The 15,852-nt window shown below is 50.4% G+C and overlaps 9 protein-coding genes across 9 annotated transcripts in view; 4 read left to right on the top strand and 5 right to left on the bottom strand.

Moving 5' to 3' along the window:
* Window positions 1–39: 39 nt before the first annotated feature.
* On the bottom strand, window positions 40–1,099 carry BO66DRAFT_392391 (MARVEL domain-containing protein; the record flags this gene model as incomplete). Its single annotated transcript, XM_025647488.1, has 4 exons — window positions 692–1,099; window positions 522–634; window positions 333–458; window positions 40–277 (listed from the first exon to the last, which is right to left on the bottom strand). Coding segments are annotated over exons 1-4 (517 nt in total), but the record flags the coding sequence as incomplete, so codon positions are not given.
* A 1,350-nt stretch (window positions 1,100–2,449) lies between these two features.
* On the bottom strand, window positions 2,450–3,268 carry BO66DRAFT_411985 (kinase-like protein; the record flags this gene model as incomplete). The annotated part of the gene is made up of 4 exons (XM_025649325.1): window positions 2,450–2,628; window positions 2,679–2,711; window positions 2,746–2,926; window positions 2,972–3,268. 4 exons carry the CDS (start codon window positions 3,266–3,268, stop codon window positions 2,450–2,452), a joined length of 690 nt encoding a protein of 229 aa, XP_025503231.1.
* A 2,287-nt stretch (window positions 3,269–5,555) lies between these two features.
* BO66DRAFT_402073 (sugar porter family MFS transporter) lies at window positions 5,556–7,271 on the top strand (the record flags this gene model as incomplete). Its single annotated transcript, XM_025648796.1, has 4 exons — window positions 5,556–5,652; window positions 5,703–6,090; window positions 6,147–6,928; window positions 6,997–7,271. 4 exons carry the CDS (start codon window positions 5,556–5,558, stop codon window positions 7,269–7,271), a joined length of 1,542 nt encoding a protein of 513 aa, XP_025503232.1.
* Window positions 7,272–7,320: 49 nt separating this feature from the next.
* On the bottom strand, window positions 7,321–8,100 carry BO66DRAFT_392393 (uncharacterized protein). Its single transcript, XM_025647489.1, has 3 exons — window positions 7,912–8,100; window positions 7,692–7,804; window positions 7,321–7,615 (listed from the first exon to the last, which is right to left on the bottom strand). The coding sequence occupies exons 1-3, from the start codon at window positions 8,027–8,029 to the stop codon at window positions 7,499–7,501; spliced, it is 348 nt and encodes a 115-aa protein (XP_025503233.1). The 5' UTR covers window positions 8,030–8,100; the 3' UTR covers window positions 7,321–7,498.
* Window positions 8,101–9,733: 1,633 nt separating this feature from the next.
* Window positions 9,734–10,426, top strand: BO66DRAFT_101069 (uncharacterized protein). Its single transcript, XM_025641752.1, has 3 exons — window positions 9,734–9,806; window positions 9,874–10,071; window positions 10,155–10,426. The coding sequence occupies exons 1-3, from the start codon at window positions 9,764–9,766 to the stop codon at window positions 10,331–10,333; spliced, it is 420 nt and encodes a 139-aa protein (XP_025503234.1). The 5' UTR covers window positions 9,734–9,763; the 3' UTR covers window positions 10,334–10,426.
* Window positions 10,427–11,151: 725 nt separating this feature from the next.
* On the top strand, window positions 11,152–12,322 carry BO66DRAFT_392394 (uncharacterized protein). The gene is made up of 3 exons (XM_025647490.1): window positions 11,152–11,734; window positions 11,798–11,848; window positions 11,907–12,322. The coding sequence occupies exons 1-3, from the start codon at window positions 11,614–11,616 to the stop codon at window positions 12,212–12,214; spliced, it is 480 nt and encodes a 159-aa protein (XP_025503235.1). The 5' UTR covers window positions 11,152–11,613; the 3' UTR covers window positions 12,215–12,322.
* A 469-nt stretch (window positions 12,323–12,791) lies between these two features.
* BO66DRAFT_101097 (uncharacterized protein) lies at window positions 12,792–14,070 on the bottom strand. The gene is made up of 3 exons (XM_025641753.1): window positions 13,570–14,070; window positions 13,190–13,500; window positions 12,792–13,140 (listed from the first exon to the last, which is right to left on the bottom strand). The coding sequence occupies exons 1-3, from the start codon at window positions 13,865–13,867 to the stop codon at window positions 12,955–12,957; spliced, it is 795 nt and encodes a 264-aa protein (XP_025503236.1). The 5' UTR covers window positions 13,868–14,070; the 3' UTR covers window positions 12,792–12,954.
* A 299-nt stretch (window positions 14,071–14,369) lies between these two features.
* Window positions 14,370–15,433, top strand: BO66DRAFT_375498 (short chain dehydrogenase/reductase SDR; the record flags this gene model as incomplete). The annotated part of the gene is made up of 2 exons (XM_025645652.1): window positions 14,370–15,011; window positions 15,065–15,433. 2 exons carry the CDS (start codon window positions 14,370–14,372, stop codon window positions 15,431–15,433), a joined length of 1,011 nt encoding a protein of 336 aa, XP_025503237.1.
* Window positions 15,370–15,852, bottom strand: part of BO66DRAFT_351024 (uncharacterized protein) — a 1,810-nt gene continuing 1,327 nt past the window's right edge. Inside the window, exon 2 of the mRNA XM_025644733.1 lies at window positions 15,370–15,836. Coding sequence (XP_025503238.1) covers window positions 15,553–15,836 — 284 coding nt within the window. The 3' untranslated portion in view covers window positions 15,370–15,552. The remainder of the gene's footprint in view (window positions 15,837–15,852) is intronic.

Below are 15,852 nucleotides of genomic sequence, written 5' to 3' on the forward strand. Positions count from 1 at the left end.
ACACGGACGACGTAGACGTCTTATACACAGAATCAAAAAGTGCGCATCCGGAAACTGACATCATAGACTCAAACGGCCCGTATAACCAGAACCGAGCAATCCCGAGACAGGCACCGCACTCACTACCGTCCTAGTACTAAACTACATCACCCCGGCATTCGCCAGGTTCTGGCCCAACTGATCCTCGCGCCCCCGTTCCTGCATCGGGGCCGAGATCTTTGGCCTTGCCCAGTAGATGTATCCTATCTCAAGACCGAGGGCCACCAGAGCACAGAAACTAGACGGGTCAGCATCTCGGGGAAGTGTTCACCGTACCATCCAGAATGGCTTACAATGCGATGAAGCTGAATGCCTCGGCGGCATATTTTCGGCTGCAAGCCGTCAACCCATTCCACAGAATGACACGGCAGTTCACAGCGTTGAAATTCTGCGCCAAGAACACAAAGGCAACGAGCCATCTGCGACACCACGCGTCAGAACATCTCCGGGCATTTCCACACCTACGTGATAATACTACTTACAAGTAGGACATCACCCCATCAGTGATCAGTATTGGCCAGATGTGCCATCTCTGGCGCTTGATCATACAGCTGAAAAGAAGCGCCGCGGAGGTGACAACGAGGGTAACGACAGACTGGACTTGTGTCAGCACGGCAGTGTTTCGAGTTCTAGAACAGCAACGACGGCTTACAATAACCAGACTATAGATGACCGTGAGACTTTTTGTCTCCTGCACAGCCCAAGCAGTGATTCCTAGGACGATCACGGAGCTGATGAACTGGATTGCCCGGGGAAAGTAGGACACTAGGCCTAGAGGATGGTTAAGAAAACTATCCATGATGAAGCTTTCTTTACAAGCACAGATTCGCTCGCAGATCGTGGACCTAGCCAAGGCGTTCAGGGAGTTTGGTGTTGTTATAAAGTGTAGGGGTGGAGCGGAGGGCACTGAAGATCTGCTTCCCCGCAATTTCTTTATTTCGAAAGTCCATGATCTCATTACCCGAGGTCAGCTTGGTACAGCGTCTCAAAGGGGATACCAACTAGTCAGAGAACCCCAAGGGTATGCAATAAGTGGCTCGATGAAATCACCACTTGAAAGGAACAGTCAAGCGATGCTGAGTCAGAAGGGGCTGGATTTGGCTCGGCTGGCGGTATTGTTACCACTGCTGACCCATCCCGCCTGCGGTTTTAGTCAGCCGTACTAACGTATTTGGTAAGCGAGTCGGCCATGTAAGCGAGTCGGCCACCCATGTATTACATATAAAATAGCTGATTTTTAAGTCATATTATCTTCACCAATTTCTATTAAATCTTTTTAAAACTGAATATTAAAAGTTATATATATATAATCTTCTTATCTACAGAATTAAAAGATTTAATTATCTTTATTAGCTTTTATATACACTATTTACATATCTTACAAAAATAACACTTTATTAGAGAATTACCACTGGTAAATAATAGATTTTAGAAGAAAATAAACTAAGTTATTATCTTAAGTAAGTTCTTAGATTATATATTACAGATTTTCTAAAGTATAGATTCTAAGATTGTTGAACTATTCAAAGATTAAAATCAGTTTTGTATATACAATACATAGGTGGCCGACTGGCTTACATGGCCGACTCGCTTACCAAATACGTTACCACGACCCGTGGTACTAAGAAGCTTTTCCATGGATCACGATCGTCAAGTACAGTACCATCTCAATCCCACATATGGTTTGTAGACCTGTCCCCATAGAACTATCCCCGACATTTGGATGCCCTTTTGCATGTGGTTGACGAATCTGAAGCTTGTTGTTGTCTATCCCTCACTACACAATGGTCTCAGCCATGGGCGGAAGTCGATACTCTCGCTAAGGTAGTACAAGGACTGAAGGGCAACAGAGTCTCCATACTGAAGCATAGAGGCTCGGGTTAACACCATCACCGCCCTTCGCTTTCATACTGCCGCTTGAGGTACTAAGAATGTCATGGTCCACGCACAATGCGATGGTGAGTATGAAGGCCCGTCAAGTCCGTAATCAACGTTGGGAGGGGGGGGGGGGGGGGTATCTAATAAGCTATGATGTCGAACTCAATTGGTAAAAAAAAGAAGTGAAGTGAAGTGAAGAAAAGGAAAATCAAAAGAAAAGGGGTTGACCATCATGTTTCACTTTGTAACATGCCCAGCCATAATGCCATGGTTACATACACACTGAGAAGCAGGAGGAAAAGGAGTCGGCCACTGATATCCTTGTATGGGTCAACGACCATGCCGCTTGGCTCCCCTGCAATCTTCTCTCCGAGGTCGAGCCAAGCTGGTTGACCATGTCTCGCACCTTTGATGATAATACAGCACTTTCCGTGTAGTTAGATCCGGTTATCTTCGATGGTGAGTCTATAATAGAGAGAGGAGTATGTTCAGTGTCTGAATCCTGCTAATAGTACAGTAGAAGGGATAAGCTTCAATCATCTTGAAGGGCGGGGTGCTCAGCCAGCTCAGCAGCCGTTGATCTCTCCGTTGGATCCCACACAAGCATCTTCCTGGTCAAATCCAGAAAGTCCTCTTTGTCTTTACCTTCAAGCAGGGAAAGCGTATCCGCGAGTTTGCGCTCGGGAATTAGGTCCGGATACAGGAACTTGCCTTTCTTGCGATTAGCAATATACCTTAATCGAAATGAGGGAGATAGCTACCTTCTTCATCAAAGAAGGGACCATCAAACAAGTCTTCAACCGTGTCACATAATTTTCCCATTACAACCTGTCATTCGTATCTTTGGAGACCACCTTTGATTCGACATTTCCCGGGCCCTTGCAAGCATTTCTGGAGGAGGGGGTCCGAACAAGGCGATCATCTCCGCTAGGTGTGATCTAGCATTATAGTATCCTTGAGCATCGTAAACCTGTGTGTACAGGTTACTGCCTTGGAGGAGGTTCCAAAGCTGCAAAGTATCAGCAGTTAACACATTGAAGGTACATCAACGCACTAGTATCCCCATATTCCAGACATCTGCGCCCGTGTTCCAGCCACAGCCAAGAATTACCTCGGGCGCCCGGTAGTGATGCGGTTGAATCGGCCAAATGCATTTGGCATCAGGATTGAGCTTGATTGCCGATCCGAAATCCACAATCTTGGGGATATTCCTGACTTTTCTCAGCGGCCCAAATTCATTATGGCAGAGATAAACATATCGACCGGCGCTGTCAATCTTGTAGTCCATGGGAATCTTGAGTTGCAATGCGGTAAACTCATCCAAGACCGATGGGTCCTCGAAGGTCATCATGATGTTGTCGAGTTTGAGATCTAGGGAACATCTGATCAGCTTCAAATCAGGAAAGCAGATGTTCATTGATTCGTACCTGTAATACACTCGCCGGTACGTGTGTTTAGCTAGTGAATATATTCACTATGTCTATTCCTTCAGCTTCTGTTACTTTCTGTGAAGTTTGTAGGGAAATTCTGGATATAAAACTGGGCTTCGTCTTTCATTCGCTTAGAACATCTTCTCAACATCCCACATCCGTGGCTCAAAGCATCTCGTCTTCGATTATCGTTTTATCTAAGCCCTGGCAAACACACATCCAAATTATGTAAGTAAATCCCGAGTTTCTTCCAGATATACGACACGGTGCTAAGAGCTGAAGCTTCCTCTAGTCGTTACTATTACGAGATGGATGGGAAGACATCCGATCTCACCAAGTGCTTCGAGGAACTCTATGATGAGATATCCTTCAAGATTAGCGAGATAACTGTAGCATGCACCCAGCGCCTGAGAAACCATGTGGTGTCTCACGATGAGGGTTTGGAGACCGCTATTCGGCAGTGCCAATCTGGGATCCGATTCGGCCTCATGGAAGTGCGCATCCGTCTGGAAAGCCTAGGCGAGCCATGGGCTAGCAATGACTTGGTTGTTCATTGGCAGAACATTATCAATGCAATGAACCATCTCCAGACCACCGATGACCTTGATGCTCTTCTGGCCATAAACGACAATCTACTCGCGATTTTCCTTGCTCAGAACCCGTCGATGAATGCCAAATTGGAGTTAGAGGCCTGAATCTGTCATATGAATTTCATTAAACACCCTTCCTTCCAGGCCACAGCTAATAGGAAATGATATCATACTCTAGCAGGCGAAATCACAAAGCCCTATATCGGAGAGATATTGGTGCCTGCAGGTTAACAGATCCTGAGTATGTCGAAGAAGCTTCGTTGTTGCAGAGTTGGATATCTGTCATGCTTGGGCTGTTGGATTGGAATCTTCATCACCATGATGTAAGAGAGAATGCCAGTGAGGGTCTTGAACTTTTCAGTTTTTATGAACTTGGGTACTCGCTTTCTTGACGCTCAGATTGGAATACTTACATGCATCGATGTATGTTCTGTCAATTGATTTACTCCTTCTTCGGTGATACATGCATACAAGTACTTCGCTTAAAGCAATGCCAGAAGATCATGTAAGCCTGGCTTGTAGACCAACCTGGCTTAGGCTCTTCCAGATATTATGCAGCACAAACACCTCGCGGATGTTTTTGCGGTTCCCTTTATGGGTGGTTGGTGGCTACTCTGGATGACTTTGGCGTAAAGCTTCGTGGTCCTGGTAGTTATTTTGAGCGGAGTCAAATCATTGGAACGCTTAATCGGGCAAATCACATAGCAAGGCATGCCATGTGGCTGAGCTTTGACAACTTTTTCGCGCGTTCCAACGCACACTAGTGCCAAGATATATATCGTTCGAACAAGTAGTAACTTGAAGAAGACCTTTACAGGCTCAAGATCGATCTAGCTCAAGCTGTCTACAACCGTCTAGAGAATAATAGTCCCGCTGCGGGGGTGTACAAGAGTGATGGGAGCATTGTTAGGCCGGGGGTTAGGTACAGATTGTAGTGACCACTAAGTCAGATCCATGTCTGGGTCGTCAATGTAGAAGATCAAATGCTCCAGCCAATGGGAGCACAGGAAAAGCATCATGAGTAATCTGGCCGACCGGACTGCACGTGACTCGACCATTCTTGGGCCAAGACCGGGGAACCAGTTCCAGTTCATCCTATCTCGAGGTCGCGGAATCTCCACAACCCACTCCACATTGATAGCCTGGATAAACCCGCCTTGAAATGCGAGAATGCCAGAAGCTTCCAGCCGCTGATACTGTCTTTCACTACAGAAATCGCGCTTACATCTTTCTGCTGCAAAAGGGAATTCCGGATCCTCGACCGATGAGGCACTCGGTGAGCTCGAGTGGCCCGTGGCAGCGTTACGCCAATGTGTCCGTCCCATGGGGTACCCCGCGTTTCGGAGCGATGATCCACCGACTTGGTGTGCCAAACAGGCCAGCCCGCTGCTTATCCTGACTCCGATAGGCAAGCCGACCAACAACTTCCGTTTTCAGTGGATCCCACCCTCTCCTAGTCTCGGGACAATGAAGGGCGAACTTCTGACGATATGCTGCCAAGCCGCTGGCTGAGTATTAGATGGACGCCATCCCGCTGAGGCGTGATAGCTTAAAAGATCCTTCGGCTCATCTACCTATCCTACACTTAAGCGAAAGCTCTGCGGTCACCTCATTCAAGATGCGGCTTTGGAAACATGATTTTCGGGGCAGGACCCTGATTTTTGCTATCACCGCAGCCTCATGCCAGGCCTTTCTTCTCCTAGGATATGACCAGGGTTAGTGCCGTTGCTGGAGAACCGTGCATCATGTGCTGATATGCATCTAGGCGTCATGTCCGGAATCGTCGGAGCCGACAACCGCTTCGCCAAGGATTTCAACAACCCTGATGCTTCGATGCAAGGCGACATTACCGGATTATATGATATTGGTTGCGTGGTCGGGTCTATTGTTTGCTACTTTGTGGGCGAGAAGTATGGGCGACGGTCCATGCTCTTGACGGGCGCGACAATCATGGTCATTGGTTCTGCTCTGCTTGCCTCATCCTACTCGATAGCACAGCTGCTTGTTGGTCGGATTGTCACTGGTTTCGGCAATGGCATGAACTCGTCTACCGCACCCGTGTTCCAAAGTGAATGCTCACCTGCGTCCTATCGAGGTGCTCTCCTGACTCTTCAGGGTACTGTTACCATCCTTGGAGTGGTCATTGCATATTGGTATGTCGACCTTCTCAGTGACATTAGACATTTGCTCACATACTGCTCTCTTCCAGGCTCGATTACGGCACCAGCTTCTACACTTCCTCTTTCGAATGGCGCTTCCCACTTGCTTTCCAGGCCATCTTCGCCATTTGTCTCATTCTACAGATAATCGGTCTCCCCGAAACTCCGCGTTGGCTGGTCCAACATGACCGACATGAAGAAGCCCGCGCCGTCATCGCCGCCATCCAAGACACTCACCTCAACGACCCAGCTGTAACTAAAACAATCCTCGACATCCAGGTCGTTCTCGATGAAGAGCAACGGGAAGGGCGTTTCCGCTTTGCGGAGCTCTTCTCATGGGGCGAAGTCCAGAATCTCCGTCGTCTTCTGATCACCATCTCGATCGAACTGGGCCAGCAATTCACGGGCTCCAATATGATAAATTACTACGGGCCGGTTTTGTTCCAAGAAACGATGGGGATGAGCCGCAACCTATCGATGCTCCTCGGCGGCGGCATGCAGTGCACCTACCTCGTCGGGTCCGCCATTCCGGTGTTTCTGATGGACAGGTTCGGCCGTCGCTCATTGTTGATGATCTGCTCCGCAGGATTGTGTCTGTGCTTCGTGATGGTCACAATTCTGCTGTCGCTCAACCGCACTGACTGCGCCTACGGCGCGACCGTGTTTATTTTCATTTTCCAGATCTTCTACGGGATAGGCTGGCTGCCTGTGCCGTGGTTCTATCCATCTGAGATCAACACGACGCGAGTTCGGACGCGAATGTCGGCCATTGCATCTGGGTGGAACTGGATGGCTGTGTTTGCCGTGGTGAAGATCACCCCGATCGCTTTTGGTATGTTCAGAATCCAGGCTCCGCTATGGATGAAGAATATTGGAATCACAGCTAACCGTCTGCCGCAGAAAACATTGGCTGGAAAACCTTCATCATCTTCGCTGTGCTCAATGCCGTGTTCATCCCGATGGTCTACTTCTTCTACCCAGAGACTAAAGGAATCGAGCTGGAGGACATTCCTCTGCTCTTTGCAAAGGGTGGCATTACAGGAGGAGTATTCAGTTCCAAGGGTGGCCGGACAGTCACGCCCGGCCAGCATGCCCAGGAAGCTCACGTGGACCGGAAACTGGAGACAGATGTGCAGCAGGTTGAGAATGTAGATCACATTCCGCTCGAAGCGTGAGCACCATCATCGAATTTTAGACACGGACTAGAACTAGAGCTAGAGCATAGAAAACATGCCCAGATTAGGACATAGATGATAGGTTGCATACAATTTGTTGAGAAGCGCAAGGCCGATACAGTGCAGAAACCCATGCTAACATCGTAAGCCCCCGACCCCCGACCATTCCTTACCTCCTTCTCCAGCCCGGAGACCATTTGCAACACCGAGGCGACGGAAGCGAGAAATCACATCTCATCGATCCTGGGCTCTTCTCGCTCCGGGAATGCGCCATCCGACTTCGCAGCGGTTTTCTGCCCGGCTTTCTTGGGCTCAAACTTGATATCTCCGCGATCGGCTTTGACCTACCACATGACCGCATCATTATTCATGCTCTCCCGCAGCGCTTCCTTCGTGGAATGATGGCCGTGGTCAACGTACCGAGGTCTCACTCATCGTAGCCTGCAACTCATCCCACATGCTCTCCTTGGTCTCCTTCTTGTGGATTAGCTTCGGGGGCTCGATGTCGTCCGGGTAGGATGGGGGGATGAACACTGTTGTATCCTTACGTTAGTATGCATTATCAGCAGTCCCAAAGGTGTAGGGATGATTAGATGAAAAGAGGGGACATAAATCAGCTGGAACCCGGGTCAGGACGTACTCTCCTCGCCTTTGTTGCTGTGTAGTTCTTTGTGGTACGGCCGGGTGAGATACGGTCGCAGGAGGAGAGGACGGAGGAAGAGGGTGGAGGAGCGGGTGGGTTTGAGGATTGAGCTCATTGTGGATTGGTTTGTTGTTTGTTGTTTGTGGTGAGTGATATTTTCGATGGATGGAGGTTGTTTGGAGATACCGAGAGCGTTGTTTGCGGATGAGATCCGGGGCCGGTGGGGTTGATATGGGATTCGATGGGGTGGGCGGAAGAACAGCAAGGTTCGGTTGGTGATGTCAGGGGAGGCTCATTTGGGGTTGGCGGATTGCGGCGGTTGTGGTTGAGCTACGGGGGGTGGCGAGGGACTCGTGTTACTTTGCGTCAGAAGTGTTTGGGTGAGTTACGTGGTGGTGTAGCTCTCGCAAATGCGTCTTTTGTTTGGGTTGAGCTGAGAGGAGGAGAAGTTGCTGCTGCTGTTGTTGTTGTTGTTGGAGAAGATAAGCTCTAGTTGTGCTGTAGATCTGATTAGATCGGCTGTGGGGTGAGACTTGACAGGAGCACCGGAAATAGCCTATTGCTTTTCTGAGCTATATGACTGGAAGAGATGAATGGTACTCACAGTGTTTACATCTCTGCTAGCAGCACTTTACTTGCAGCTATACCTGCTTATGTTTCACTGCAGCACACGCGGCGCATCGGAACTGATCCCTGATGGCTTAAGGTCTACTGTACAGTACCCCGGACTCTTATGGGACTTTCCGTCTTTGCCGAGACCCGAACAGCTTGGGAATGAAGTCTTGTTGCCAGAAAGCGTCCCCCATCCTTCAACTAGAATGAGACTTTGCATAATTGGCACACTCCTGGACGACCGAAGTGATTCAGTTAGAGTTCAATTGGCCGTACATTAGTTGTCCACAGAAGGGCCACAATATTCCTTTCATACCGCTAAAATCGACATCTGGGTGTAGGCGTTGTCGTCTTGTTACAGATTTGACTAAGTGATGTTACGCTGGCATACTAATGGAATTCCAAGTTGCTTTTCGTCGAATCGTCGCTGTTTACGAGTTTGACGACAGGGGAGGCCGAGCATTTGGAGCATCCTTACTCTGCCACGTGGTGCTGAAAGCTGGCATTGAGGAAAGCAGGTGAACCGCGGGAATGTAACTCGACATGGAATGAGCTCGAGCCACCTCATTGTTTCATCGAGGCATCGAACACAATGTTATCTCTGCTAGCATATCTACTGGATGTATCCATGGCTCCGGTCTCACGACTGTCACAAACAGCCGGTCGAACGTCTCTTTGAGCTTGCGTCGTCGCCCTGCAAGGACCTCGCGTCCTCGCATTGATGACGTTGACATTGACCCCCTCGCAGCAAAATGCAAGCCAAGCGACCGCACGATAACACTCAGCTTGATGGCTCGCAGCGTGACCCGGTGAAAGAAACTAGACTTGAAGTGTGGAGTATAAATAGCATCACGTGTGGGAGTGTGTCTCAGTCCTCGTTCATGCGCCGTCGATCTTCCTCCGCGGAGAGAGCCTATCGCCAATTTTCGATTCCCAGCGCTCCAATCACTCCCTACTTGGCGAACAAACTTACAATTTCCAAGACTCTCCATCCGCCCATAGAACCAGCGCGACATGTTTCAATCGCATACAAGTCCCTCGTATCCCGCTCGGTCACAGTACACACCGATGCATCCGCCTCTGCATCTGATCGCCCTCCCTCGCGCTTCCTCCGAGATGCAGTGCAACCCTGGCTGCAAGTATATAAGAGCAGGACCCTGCACCACTTGATCGTTTGCTTCTGTTTCCAGAGCAAGGATCCAACATGTTCAGTTCGATTCACTCCATCAACAGTACCATGCTTTACCTCTTTGCTCTCTTTTTGTTTCTGGCTCTTGGCAGTGTGTTCTTTCCATTCTCAACCATTGACCTCCTGTATCTCGCTTTGAATTCTAACAAGACGAACAGAGACCCAGACAACTACATTCGCTACAAGCACCGTCCCACCGCCACCATCCGCAACGACCACACCTCCAATACCCTGCGGGACCTTTCCCTCCTGCCCAGAGTCCCAAACCTGCACAACCGCCGTCTTTTTCACCCCGACCGCCTCCTATACAACCACCGTCACCTGCGTGCCGAAGCCAACTTGCCTAGGCGTTTACGGTGAGTCCAACCCCAATCCCAATCCCTGTCTCTTTTTTTCAGTCTACAGCTCAGCGGCTAATTCGAACACTCGGGGACAAAAGAGGTCTGCTCCTTCGGAAGCGGACTCAGCTGCTGTTCCGGCTACTGTGCTGCCAGCCACTGTCGAAATACCGACCCCAACTGGCCGTACTGCCAGGAAGATATGGGGGTCTGTCGCGGGGATGCGGATTGTTGCTATGGGAATAAGTGCGTGGCTGGGATCTGTTTGCGAGGGGTGTGATGGCGATTGCCTTGAGAAGTGGTTTCGAATGATAAGGTAGTGATAGGGACGGAGGAAACATTGTGGGATGGGCTGCAATGAGACCGAGGGCCGGCCGATGCTTTGGTGAGATGATGACAAAGCAGGTGCTGGGTTCTTATGACTTTTATGATAATGATAGCGCTGCAGAAAGTTTGGAAGTTTCTTCAAAAAGAGGATAGTTCCGAGTACGTCTACAAAAGTCTCTAGTACCTGTAGAGCTGAAAGGGTGTCAATCAGGGGTTATGTCCAAGCTACGTGCATAGTGTCAGGGGTACCGCGGAGGAACGGAAGACGAAGATCTTGACCTATGTATAGACTGGCGTTTAAGAGTGTCTGAGAAGACAGCCATATGCCAAGATATACCACAAGCTACTTGAAGAAATGAGTAGCACCATGCTACAAGCCAGAGTCTGACACCCTGTCCGCAAACTTGGTCCACACAATTACTATTTTGAAATGTCTCAATTGCCTACCTGCAGATCTTCGCTACCTGTCTTTGGCTCTGAGCCGTGTCGTACAGTACTCGAGTAAACTAAACCAATAACCTCGACTAAGCATAATTGACGATCAGTCTAGCTCCCCTGGCCCCACGAGCTACCAGAACCAAGAACCGAGGTACAGATACTTATACATACTCAAAACAGTCGTCCGCCCTACCCCAACGTTAGACTACTAGTGACAACCAGCATCCCCGCCCCGCGCGCCAACACCGCCGATCATCCCACCAAGTGGGGAAGGACCCCTTCCGCCGGACAATCACAGCTCAAACAGAATAATTCCAGAAAGGTCGCCGTTCGGAGATCCACCGTCCCCCAAACCCCGACACCGTCGCTCACAAACGGGGGGAATTGAGTTGGGGCGAACGTGATCGATCTTGTTTCGATACAGCATATCGTGGTTTACCTTCCGTGGGTTCCACGGTACGAGGGTCGATTGACACATCGCGATGGAGACATAAGCTGCATTACTGCAGTGTACAGTACAGCGCACCCAACGGCGCTCTGAAACAATGTCTCATCGGGACCCGCTGTGCCCCTAATTCCGTGGTCTGATATTTGAGACCGATGATGTCAAATTTCTTGGGTGATGGAATCATGATGCTGGATGCTGTTCAGGGGAGCGTCGGACATATAAAGCCAGCTGTCGCTGCTGGAGATCTGAGAAGCAAAAACAACAACAATCACAACCGCGCCATCAATTGACAAGCTCTTCTCAACTCAGTCCAACCAGAAACAAATCAGACTTTCATTCCAGCCAAAATGAAGTTCTCCATTGCTACCGTTGCTGCTCTCGCCAGCGCCATCACCGCCACTGCCGCCTCTCTGCCCGAGCGCTTCACTCTCGTCGCCGACGACAACAGCGCCGTCCTCACTGATGGCCGTACGTGTTCCCCAGCTACCTACCCACCACGCCTCATTGCTACGGGTTTCTAACACATGGCAGAGTACCTCTACATCGGCAACGCCACCTCCGACGACCAAGTCCCCGTCGTCCGTAAGTTGCTTGCCCCTATCTCCCTTCCTCGGAACAACTGTCCTGACCACCTATGCAGTGACCTCCAACTCCGCCGGCGCCCTGACTTACCTCGCCGACGGCGCCGTCCCCACCGCCTTCCAGAACCTGTACATCGTCGAGAACTCCGTCGCCGCCGTGCAGTTCACCGTCCCCCACTCCGGCAACATGCCCGAGGGTGCCAACATGACCGGCTTCGCGGTCAACGAGGACGGCCAGCTGACCCACGGCGACAAGGCCTGGTTTGCCGTTGATGGGTACGGCGATGTCGAGGAGAAGACCGTGTACTGGTACGGAGCTCACAGCTCTGAGTACATGGCTGCCTACCTGAAGGTGAAGGCTGCTTAATTGAGTGATGGATTGGGGTGTAGGACTTGAAGAGGGGAAATCCTAGAAAGATGTATATATTCGAAAGACTTTGAGCAGCGTGTATAAAGATTAGGCGACTGTGGATAATTGATCATTGAATTTACCTCTGCTTCTGATTTGACACGATCAAGTATCTGTTCTTTGATTTCGATATGGCTTGATGTTTGTCACTCGTGAGTTGATTGACGATTTTCCGTATCAACACGTCTCCCTCCTAAATTGTACATTAGGGCGCATAAACCCGATGACATATGTCGTGGTCGGACATTCTTCGGGCGGTCTGAGACTGTCCCTAGCAATAGATACTCACGTCGCCCTTCTTGTCTCCCACTATGTAGGGGGTGGAGTATCGTTTGCCGTCCTGCTAGGAAAGCCGGAAGGCCGCGGGCGTTGAATGCGTACGTCATCGCAACAAACAGAAAAGCCACGGCTAACCGCGGCGCCTTGCCTCGGTTTAACTGCGACCGCCTGCTCCTTTCAAAACTGTCTGGCAGAATCGGGGCGGTCACCCATCCAACTCCATGGAGGAGGTGGTGACCACTGCCGGAGGCTCGAGCACTATTTGGGAGAATCCATGAAAGTGACAGGTGATTTACGGAAATGGGCATTCGAGATCGCTGGTACCGAGAAGGTTTCTTCCATCGAGACATTCGTCGATCTTGTAGCTCACTTCAGTGGATCGGCCGCGGCGCGTCAAACATCCCCAAACAAGGTCAAGTTCAGCACACATCCCAGGGAGTCGTGACATGAACCCCTAGGTCACCTCTCATCTTGGTAATGAGGTTGGAAAGAAAGTGTTCGAGAAGTCCCTCTAAGCCCAAGGTCTGGGGCCCACCTTTCAGAGCGACCATCTTGACAGCCCCGTCAATATGATGCTTCAGCATGATTGTATTGCGAATGTATAGCTATTGACTGTCAGCTGGGTGCTCTGCGCCAGTCACGAGCGGAACGTGCCTCATCATAAGCGAGCATGATTGCCTTTGCGACCGTCGCGTCATCCAAAGCCGGCACCTCGGCCGAAATAGCGCGTCTCAGTGACCGCAGACTTCGCGACTTGTACTGGAGTGTCACTTGCGTGAAGAAGCGTTGCTTCTCCTGCTGCTCCTGCGTGTAGCAGAACGACAAATGTCGACTCGAGGTGAGAAGCACAATGTCGAGAAGGCTGGATTCGGTGATCGCGACAGGGACCCAGATACTATTCATGCGCTGCGAGAAGAGCACCTGCGTCTCGTTGCAGCGCATTAGAGGTATGATCACTGTGACGTCTGTGAGTCGCACACATTCAGGGTCAGCAAGAAGAAAGTAAGTATAGAACTCTGCGAATGCACACATACAGTGATCGAAAAGAAATTGTTCGGTAGGGGATAAGGTCCTTGCGAAACTCATGAAGGGGTCTGTTCTGTCTGCTGGAAGGAAAATGTCCAGTCCAGTAATGGGAAGGTCTGGAGTTTCTTGTGAGAGCCTTGCATGGCGTTCATGTCTCTTTTGTGCCTGGTATTGAAGCGTCCGCAGGCGCCTGGCCTTGGCATGCGCTGAGCGAGCGGCGTGCGACAGGGCGATTCTCCGCTGCGACTCGGTCGCCTTTGTCGGCTGGGACGTACTGATGATAAATGGTACTTCTCGGTGCGCCATCTGGGTAGGGACAGATTTTTCTCACTTCAGTCCAGGGAAGGATAAAGAGTTCGGTGGTTCCCTGAAGTTGAAGCAGGAGGCCATGGGATGGCTGACAAAGCATCTTGGTCCATGCCCGGGCCAAGACCTGCGCCTGCTCGAAATAGCCTAGCGCTCTACCATGTATACGCTCGGATAGACAAATTGGTAGCTGGCTGCGGAATTCATGTTAAGTCCGGCTTCCTTTGTGGATGTCCTTCTCGTACTTGCAAAAGTTTCACATAGCCTCAATGCATGGGTCAGTCTGAGTGATGCCTTGCAACGACCATGATCTCGTGGCCAAGACAGGCGCTTACTACATGTAGACTACCAGGTACCACAGGGTAATGTGGTGCCAACTCTGGAGAGTGCACAGCGGGTGGGAAACCTAAAATCGAGAGGTATAAGAGGAGGAACTAGTCATGCCATAATTACCTTGGAATGAGACCTTTACCTCCTTGTCAGTTATCTCGAAACTGTAGCGATGGAAGGAACAGTGGTCCTCACCGGCGCCAACGGCTCTCTAGCCCTGGGCTTTGTCCAAGCCCTCTTGGAAACCCACCCCCAAAAAACATTGGTTGCGACTGTCCGCAACCCATCTCCAGAACAAGATCCCAATACCGAGAAACTTCTAGCACTCGCTGCAAGATTTCCGAAAGCGAAATTCCACCTCGAGACCCTCGACCTCGGCAAGCTGGCCAACGTGCGCTCCTTCGCAGACAAGCTCTCTCGTCTGATTTCCTCTGGAGCACTTCCTCGCATCTCGGCCGTCGTCTGCAACGCGGCCTCGATTTCCTTCGAAGGAGGACAGAAATTCACCGCCGATGGCTATGAATCTACCTTCCAGGTGTGCCACCTCGCGCACTACTTGCTGATCTTGAAGCTTCTCGGGAGCATGAACCTCACCTCCGGCCGCATTGTCATGCTGGGCTCCATCGCGCACTACCCAGAGAAATCAAATCCATTGTGTTCGCTTCGACCACACTTTCCGGCTGATATGGAGGAGTTGCTCAGACCGGGGCCGGACCCCCCTGCCCTTGTGCACGATAGGGGCTTCCAGCGATATGCCACGGCCAAGCTGGCTAATGTCACGTTGGCGAACGATCTCAATCGAAGATTGAAGAGGGTTTGTTCACTGTCGCCGGAGGTACACTAGAAGAGTTGGCTGACGTTTGACAGGATGATAGGCTATCAAGCATCACGGCGATCGCGATGGATCCGGGTGGTCTACCGAGTGCGAGATCGCAGGCTCAGCAGAAAAGGTCCACTCAAAGGATCTTCGCGGTGATCGACTTTCTCATGCCTGTTCTAAAACACGTCACCACGATGTTCCGGACCACGGAGGATGCGGGACGTGATCTAGTTGCTTTGAGTGTTGATTCGTCTTTCCGGGGAAAGAGGGGTTACTATATGGGTCAAAAAGAAGACATCCCTGCGGCTGTTAGTATAAATCCAGACGTACAAACAAAGCTGTGGGATGCTTGCTGGGGGTGGTGTGGTCTTGCAGCTGAGGATACTGTACTTCGAGATGCTGCTCCTGAAAAATGATGCGACATCGCATGTGGACTGGCTTGAGGGGTATCTAGTTGTAAATGTGAAATAGGATGTACATGTTGACAGAAGATGGAAGTAGAAGAGAATGGAGAGGATGGTTTCGGGACCGAGTGTCATTCAACACCCGGGGGATGGTCACATGCTCTCCAAAATAAGCGGTTGTCGTCTTCGAATTCACCGATTTCAAACGATCCATCCAATTGTTCTGAGTTTCCGAAATTCATCATTCCTGCCAGTTCTTTCAGTCCTTCCTCATGGTCATGGTCTTCTACTTCTTCTGTTTCTCCCTCCTCCTCCTCCTCCTCTTCTTCTTCTTCGTCCTCATTGCCATCATCATCGTCATCATCGTCATCTTCGTCATCTTCGTCATCTTCGTCATCTTCGTCATCTTCGTCATCTTCGTCATCTTCGTC

The sequence above is a fragment of the Aspergillus aculeatinus genome (genome assembly GCF_003184765.1).
Source record: "Aspergillus aculeatinus CBS 121060 unplaced genomic scaffold BO66scaffold_28, whole genome shotgun sequence".
NCBI classification, from domain to species: Eukaryota; Fungi; Ascomycota; class Eurotiomycetes; order Eurotiales; family Aspergillaceae; genus Aspergillus; species Aspergillus aculeatinus.